The sequence below is a fragment of the Peromyscus eremicus genome, chromosome 3 (assembly GCF_949786415.1).
Source record: "Peromyscus eremicus chromosome 3, PerEre_H2_v1, whole genome shotgun sequence".
Classification (NCBI taxonomy): Eukaryota; Metazoa; Chordata; class Mammalia; order Rodentia; family Cricetidae; genus Peromyscus; species Peromyscus eremicus.
Genome location: NC_081418.1, coordinates 135239570 through 135248379, shown reverse-complemented (window position 1 = coordinate 135248379; position 8810 = coordinate 135239570). Strand labels below are relative to the sequence as shown.

At 49.9% G+C, this 8810-nt stretch overlaps 1 protein-coding gene across 1 annotated transcript; it reads right to left on the bottom strand.

Annotated features, from left to right (window-relative positions):
* Positions 1-3134: 3134 nt before the first annotated feature.
* On the bottom strand, positions 3135-8301 carry Vamp1 (vesicle associated membrane protein 1). Its single transcript, XM_059256906.1, has 5 exons — positions 8168-8301; positions 4953-5079; positions 4573-4731; positions 3842-3893; positions 3135-3436 (listed from the first exon to the last, which is right to left on the bottom strand). Coding segments are annotated over exons 1-5 (357 nt in total). The 5' UTR covers positions 8170-8301; the 3' UTR covers positions 3135-3419.
* Positions 8302-8810: the final 509 nt, after the last annotated feature.

The following is an 8810-nucleotide window of genomic DNA, read 5'->3' as shown; positions in this document are numbered from 1 at the left end:
AGGAGAGAACATCAGGTCCCCTGGGACTGGAGTTACAGGTGGTTGTGAACCATCATGTCGGTGCTGCAAATCAAGCCCGGGTCCTCTGCAAGAGCAACAAGTGCTCTTAACCCCTGAGCCAACTCTCTAGCCCTAAATAAAACTAAATAAATAAATAAAACAGGAGTGTGGTGTATGTATTTAATCCCAGCACTAAAGAGGCAGAGGCAGGCAGATCTCCAAGTTCGAAGCCAGCCTCGTCTACAGAGTGAGTTCCAAGACAGCAAGGGCTCCACACAGAGAAATCCTGTCTTGAAAAAACAACAATTAAAAATCCCCTGGGCTGCCAGGCAATGGTGGTGCACACCTTTAAGCCCAGCACTGGGGAGGCAGAGGCAGGCAGATCTTTATGCATTCGAGGTCAGCCTGGTCTACGGAACTAGATCCAGGACGGCCAGGGCTGTTACACAGAGAAACCCTGTCTTGAAAACATAAAAAAGAAAAAAAAAAAATCCCTGGGCTCAGAAGCCTGAGAGCAGTATCTTAAAAGGAGGTGGTGGAGGGGCTGAAGAGACGGCTCTGTAGTTACAAGCACTGGTTGCTCTTGCAAAGTTTCTGGGTTTGCTTCCCAGCACCTACATGGTGGCTCACGCCATCTGTAAATCCAGTTCCATGGGATCTGATGCCTCTTCCGGGTGCCAGGCACACATGTGGTGTAAATACACACCTGCAGGCACACATGTGGTGTGTAAATACACACCTACAGGCACACACTCACATGCTTAGAATGAACAGGAATAGATCTTAAAGCAAGCTTGCTAGTTCAGAAGATGTTAGTCTGGAGAATGCGTTTATGAGACAAGCTCAGTGGTACTCACTGGAAACCCGTCTTGAAAACCAAAAAACCGAAAATCAAAAAGGGGTGAGGGGAGCAAACTACGCTTGAGGGTGAGAAAAAGGAGGTACGGGCTGGAAGCCTCATGTCGAGGCCACTGGGGGAGGCCTGAGGAAGCCTGCAGCTGTTTGCCAGTCTGAGGTGCCCACTCAGCTTCCTGTCATCACTTCCTCTCAGCGGCACCTGCAAGGGCTGGGTGCTTCAGGTACGAAGGCTAAGGGCACAGACCACTTCCTCTGTCAAGAGAGACTTGAATTTCCAGGAAGACCAATGAACACACACCAGTCAGCCCTTCTGGCCTACAGCCAACCTAGGACAACACCCTCTTCTCCCCAGCACAACAATCCAAGGAACAACCAAGCCGGTGTTGTGGTAGGAATCTGTATTTTTCGCCTTCGTTGAGAATACATGAAATTGGTAGATATGTCACATGCCTTTGGTGGAAATACAACTCTTACTACTCTATACATAAACTATGAGACTGGGTTAAGAAACAGACAGAGGGGATGACAGACACAATGGAAACCCCACATCGTCCCATGGCAAACCAAAGAAGGGGATGTGGGAAGCTTGGCTTCAACTGGCTGCAAAGTCCCAGGGTTTAGGTGCATATTTGCTCATGCACATGGGTTGTGGGAAGGAAAGGAGACTGCAAAGACGTAGAAGAGGGTTCAGGGTGGGGTGAGAAAGAAAGTAGAAGGGCAAACACCCCAAAAGAACAGAGCCAACTACACCTGGTAAGCCTTAGAGGGACAGAAACCCAGGGAAGAATTCCCGTGCTAGGGCCGGGTGGGCTAACAGGGTAAATTTGCTCCAGACTCGGAGTACATCGAGGACAGTGTTGGTTCTTCTCCGGCGGTGACCCCCCTGCACTAGGCAAAGAGAAGCCCAGAGGATAGTGGAGACCTTCGAGGGGAACGTTGGGAGAGGACACTGACCGCTTTCTTCCAGCTCTTCAGTCCTGCCCCGAGGCAGGACGAAGGGAATGTGGGAAATGGGCAACGGGAAAAGAAGGATGGTTTTGCAGAGTGAAATGCTGCTGCGTGGAAAGTGGGCACCCCAGGCTAGCACGGCCCCAGCCTCTTCCTGCTTGTGGATCCCAGGATAGAAGTAAAGAAGGTCTAGAGCACCCCCTCCTGCTCTCCTCCACTAGCACCTGGGTTTACCGCATGCAACATCCAATCATGAGGCTCAGCAGCGGCTCCCCAGACAGACGAGCAGCCCCCATCCTCAGGTTTCAGCGTCTATACACACACAGAGCATGCAAGGGAGTAAAGAAAGGAGGTGATGCAGAATTCAGATGGGTGAGGACGGTTCCAGAGAAGGGACTGGAGGAGGAGCAGCAGACGGCTCCAGATGCGAGGCCCCACGCTGGCACAGCAGGGCACAGCAGGGCACAGCACACCTGTCACAGGCTGGCACCCCTCCCCCGCAAGACTGAGCTGCGGGGGTTTGCTGGACTTCTGTAAATCTGTAAAGGTCCTCCTGCCTCATCCCTATCTCAGGCAAGAACATGGGAGTGGTGTGGAGGAAGGGGTTCTATGGGAGCCTGGGGGGTCTCACTGTTTCACACTCATTTCCCATTATCAACAGCAAGGGAGGTAGAGGAAAGACTTCATTAACGAAACAGCAAGAGGCATGTTCCCAAAAGCCTGCCATCTTCAAAGGCGATTCACTGGAATTATTTGGTGCCCTCGTGAACACAGAATGCTTCAAAAAACACAAGGAGACAGCAGCTCCTTCTAGCCAGAAGACAGTGGGACAGCTTCTAGGAGAAACTTAACAGTCTCCTGCTGTTTTATAACCAGGAAGTACTAATTTTCTAGGCCTCCGGAGAACAAAGTGAAAGGCTGTAGAGTTCCCCAAAGACATAGAAAATCTTGGACTGACAGACAAGCAGTAACTACAAAATACAAGTTGGACTTTCTAAAAGGGATTCAAAGTTGGCCTTTAAACAGACCTCTGGGACCCGAGACAGGCCTGGTGTGAGGGAAAATTTCCAAATGAGGGCAGCAGGGTAGTGGTGGTTACCAACGTGTGTGTGTGTGTGTGTGTGTGTGTGTGTGTGTGTGTGTGTGTGTAAAACAGGCAGCAGGCTACTACTTCCCAACCAGTCTGGGTCCCCTCCTGCTGAGGCCAGCCTTTCTAGGAGACACTATGGACACAAATAGCCTTTTCTCCTTCCCTCAGCCATGCCAACTTCTCAGACACTTCACCTCTGCCATTCATCCATCCCCCCCCCCCCCCCCCCCCCCCCGCTTCCCTTAGCCACAACTCTTTCAAGCTCTGGGATACACAAAAACTGGGTAAAGAGGAGGTGCCAGCCATTGCTCTTTGGGTAGTGACTTCAAGACTGTGCCACGAGCAGCATTTCTAGTGTCAAGGAAGAGAGTGCAAACGTATGCAACGAAAAAGGAGGCGTGGATGGCGGAGAAGCCTGGGCCGAATGGAGAAAGGCAGATGGAGGGGCTTGTTGAGAGAGCAAACCGAGAGAAAAAGACATGAGCTTGGATGGCAATGGAGAACAGGGAGGGATGGCACATTCTCAAGTAAAAAAGTAGACTGGACACAGGAATCAGGAAGTCCCAGACGAAGAAGGAAAAAGAGACAGGAGAAAACAAGAGGGCAAGTTACATCACGTTACTAGACAGTCAGGTCTCTCAGTTACAGGCACCCCAGCCCAAGGTCTCCCTTGGACCCAAGCCAGTGACAAACAGCACATCCCCACTCCACAGCCGAAGGGGCCATCTCCCCACAATTCTTGGCAGGGAGAGGCTTGTCCGTCAAGGGGTTTCCTTGTCTTTGCCCTTCCTCCCCCACAAACCAGGTGATGATCCCACAGCAGCAGTCTCCATACCTCAGTCAGGGTAGCCCCACTCCCCAGGCAGGCAGGCAGGCAGGCAGGGCTGGGAGAAGACTCCAGGACCTTCCCACCTCTTCACCCCATCCAACCTCAGCGATACTTACTTACAATAACTACCACGATGATGGCACAGATAGCTCCAAGCATGATCATCATCTGAGGAAACACGGACAGAACGTGAGTCCTGGGACTTAGGACGGAAAAGGGGGACGGGACTAGAGATGTGAGGACACCCACAGACCTCTGCTTCTCAGAGGATCGTAAAGAAGGAGCAGAGGACCCTCAGCCTCATTTTTGTTCAGTTCCTGATGCCTGTTCACTCTTTTCTTGAAATTACCACTGAAAGGCAAATCTTTTTTTTTATTTTAAGATTTTATTTATTTATTGTGTATACAGTGTTCTGCCTGCACACTAGAAGAGGGCATCAGATCTCACTACAGATGGTCGTGAGCCACTATGTGGTTGCTGGGACTTGAACTCAGGATCTCTGGAAGAGCAGCCAGTGCTCTTAACCTGTGAGCCATCTCTCCAGCCTGAAAGGCAAATCTTGTGACGTGTTTGCTGCACTTACAGAAGTTGTGGGTATTTGAATACATATACTGAGCCAGTGTTTTGCTGTTGGGGGTCCGAGGAAGAGCCAGGTGAGAATTTCTGGGAAAAAGCTACTTCACTAGTCTAAATTCTAAATTCCTCTACATAGGGCTTTCTCTGTGGGTCTGAATCCTCTAGCCTACCCTGGTGGCCAATACAGGTACTGCATTGATATGATTTTCCCTGATAGGCGTCCAGATTTCAGAAGGGACCAGGAAAGGCGGGGGAGGGGGGGGGGGCTCACCTTGCAGTTTTTCCACCAGTACTTCCTTTTCAGCTTGGCAGCACTGCTCTCAAACTGTGATGCTCCTGCCTGCAAGGCGTCAGCTCGGTCATCCAACTCCGACAGCTTCTGGTCCCTTTCCAGGACCTTGTCCACATTCACACGCATGATGTCCACCACCTGAGGGGGTTGCAGAAGCAGAGCTGCTGAGATTTCCCCACTAGAGACAGAGGAAATGAACAACACCTGGGAGATCACAAGCCAAGGCCTGTGAATCCGAGGGATGCCTTGCCCGTCAGAACCTTTCTTTCTCCCTTTAAGAAAGAGAACAGAGGAGATGATGCTTCCGGTTTCTAAGCTTCTTGGTTTGGAAACTCTCACAGAGTGGGCCAGGCGCCTACCTCCTCCACTTGTGCCTGGGTTTGCTGGAGTCGTCTATTACTGGTCATATTAGGAGGAGGACCAGGCGGACCCCCACCTGGGGCAGCCCCTTCTGTTCCTTCAGCGGGTGGCTGAGCTGGAGCAGACCTGTGGAGAGAAGCAAACAGTACCCAAAGTGACCGAGACAAGAGGAGAATCACATGCATCCTCACTTACACCGCCAAAGCCAAGGTTGAATGCAAACAGAAGGCAGTTTAGCTCCTCTGCAATCCCAAGTGCTGAGGTGCAGCTTAGAGACATGGAGCAAAGGATGAAAGATCTCCCACCATTTGGATGAGGGTCACAGTGCCATTAAGAGATCTTGACTGGGGCTATCCTGTGTCGCAAACTCAAGCACATCCTCTGGCAAATGGCCATAGGGACAGATAATACGCCAGCCTTGACCTAAATGGAATCTGCCTGGCCATTAGAAGCTCCTCAGATGAAATAAAATGGGGAAACCCAAGCCAGGAGAGGAGAAATTTGTAGAAAAGACTAACCTGTAAGGACGATTGAACTCTAGTTTGAATATAAAAGGGGCCAACTAGTGATCCTACTTACGGGGGTCTGGTTACCAATTATGTTTTATACTGTAACTGGTACACTACAGCCGTTTCAGAGACAATTTGGAGAATCACCAAAGGCAAAGTCTGTATAGATGCAGTGAGTCAGGGATATTTGCATTATTTTTGGCAGAGAAGATAGGGGTTTCATTTAAATTCAATCCGGGGCCTAAAGCAATTACATTAATTGTTTCAAGAGCACAGACAAGAAGTAAAAATGCTAGAAATAATCAGTGTGCATGCAGCACAGATGTTCTGTCCCACCCTTCTTCAGACTTGGCAGTGTCTCAGGATACTCTCCTAGGCCCCTGTGTCAGAAAAGAAAGCTTGAACCACACTACTACGCAGCATATGAGGACTGTCTCTCTTCTGGTACCACTGAAAGCCAAGAGTTCTCAGGGCCTTAGAAGGCAATAGTCCAGAGTGGGTTTGTTTTTGTCTTGATTTGTTTTTTGGTTGGCTGGTTTCTTTGGGGGGGGGGTTTGTTGTTGGGTTGGATTTTTTTGTTTTGTTTTTTGAGACAGGTCTGTCCTGTTCCCTAGCTGTCCTGGAACTCTCTATGTAGACCAAGCTAGCCTAAAACTGACATCCACCTGCCTCTGCCTCCCAAGTGCTGGGGTTAAAAGCGTGGGCCCACATGCACAGCAAATGTGATGTCTTTTAGATAAACTTCTCTCTCACATTCACCAGCTAACAATTTCCCAGAATCAAACCTACAAAAGATTGTTTTTCTGCCATGATGGAGGCCGCATAAGCAAGGCAAAGAGAGATATCTAAAATCTGATGGAGAATAGAACTTTCTTAAACTCCATAAAACATCCTTGCCAGAGCAGTCCAAGAATAAATAAGGTAGAGGTTAAACCATCACAAAGTTGCCAAAAAAAGAAAATTCCTTGATTAATCACAATAGAATTAATACTTTGAATCTCCTTTTCCATAATGAAGTGAAATTTTCTTTTAGACAAGATGTTACAGCCCCTCAGAGAGGCCATATTAACAGATTACACTGGCTTCTTCCACTTAAGGAGTCACTTTCCCATTTCCTTCCTAGACACAGAGGGAGGAAAGGAAGACGCAGAGCTATGGGAGCCACAAGGCTTGCGCTGCTATTGAGCTAAGCTAAGCAGTCTAGTTCTAGGCTGAAGGCAGGGATTTCAATGAGTTGGTAGCAGCTAGTGTTGGAAGGAGTCCAGGACGGTGGCACCAATGACAAGACTAAGGTCAGAGACCTCGTGACTCCCCGCTAGCCATCATCCTTTCTGTCTCCCTTCAGTCAGCACACATGAAACCACCTGGAGTGAGTTGGCTAACGACCCCTCCCCAAATAAAAACAGCTGGAGTCTATGGGCTTGTCAAAAACGCACAGAATGTTAAAACCACAGAACTCAAAGAGAAAGGACGAAATGACTGTAAAGCTTTTAGAGGGCTCACTTCACTTACTAGTTGGGAGCTAGAAACACTCCACATTAACCTATCCAGGGAGTTATAATCCTTATGTAATACAAGCAAATCTTTTTTTTTTTATTTTACTTTCAATCATCAAGAGAAGCAACAGAAGCCCAGTGTGGTGGTGCACACCTTTAATCCCAGCGCTCAGGAGGCAGGGGCATACATATCTCAAGCGAGGCTAGCCTGGTCTACAGAGGGAGTTCTGGGACAGCCAGGCCTACACAGAGAAACCCAGTCTGGAAAAGCCAAACAAGGGAGGGAGGGAGGGAGGGAGGGAGGAAGGGAGGGAGGGAGGGAAGGAAGAGAGAGGGAGAGAGAGAACGCAAGCATACACACACACACACACACACACACACACACACACACACACACACACGCACGCATCTAGCACCAGGCAGTAAATAGAAAGGAAATCCTTCATTATGTGTATGTGATCATGAAGGGAAGTTCTTAATATATCTAGTCACAGATCTTCAGAAGGGGGTGATGCTGAAGTCAGCTAAGACTAAATTATGTGTTTTGGATAAAATGAAGAATTCACTGTTCTCCCTATTTCTCCTCCAATACTTGGCTAGGACTTGACCACTGGAAAGCACCTTAGCATAATGTCTTTAAGATTATAAAACGGCTGCATAGGATCTCATGCCACTGTCCCCCGAGACTTTCTGAGCTGCTCCCAAGGCGCCACAGAACTAGCAAGTAAGTTTCTGCAGCTTTGCTCACAGCCATGAGGCAGGTACAACATACTTTGGGTGAGGGGCATGCACAATCCCAGAGACTGCGGGCAACCCGAGTTACTAATGGACAGGTGCACCTATAAAAGTCTTCCCACAGGCTTTAAGAGAGATTCTGTCGAACAAGCAGGGTCTCCCAGTTCCCGTCTGTATCTATACACCCCCCATTTCTTCCCCATTGAGCTTCCACGATACAAAGACAAGAGGAGAGGATGCAATGAACGTGGGACCCCCGCGCCCCCGCCCTGCAGAGGACTGCCAACTGCAGTTGGTGCGGGATGGAGCGCTGCCCGCATCCCGGGGTGGCCCGGTCTGGGGGCGGCGCGAGCCGGTGGTTCCCGGCGTCGCTGCAGCTGCTGCAATGCGCCATTTTCCGTCCCGCAGAGTTGGACACTGCGGAGCGAGAGTCGGTAAGGAGGTGTCGAGGACCCTAGACAAGAGTCAACTCACATTTTTCTGACAGAGGAAGTCCGTCCCTCTCTGGAGAATGCAACGAGACAGACAGGGAGACGCTGCGGATGAAGCAGACGGAACTGCCGAGCTCCGCCTCACACGCACTACCCGGAACTCTAACTGCGGTGGAACTTTACTGCAGGTGCAGCGCCGACTCCCGGCTTTATTAGCGAGGACCCCGCCTCTCGGATGACGTTAAATTCTCTAAGTCCAATCCACGCGGGGCATGTCCCTCCAGCACCGCCCTTACAACTAGACCAATCACAGCTCTCCTCTCATTCATTCCTACTCCTTGACTGGCCAATACAACAGCGGTTTGTTTAATGTCCAGCTCAGACTCCAAGGGCAGCCTCAGTGCTTGAGTTAGGGCTTTTATGGTGCCTGCCAACCAATCGCTGAGCTGGAGGCTCCTGCCACTCTTACTGCTCCCGCCCACAGCACCTGGTTCAGCCCTGTGTGCATATTCGTGGTTCCCTAGCTAGACTGCCACCCTGTCACCCTCCCTGCCTGAGAATGTAAAGCCAAACGTCTTTCAATGTAGCCTCTCCTAAATTGCTAAACAGCTCCTTTTAGTAACCACAGCGACTTAGTTAACCCAGCCCAGAAATCTGAACTAAACTAGACTTCGCTATTTTCGGGT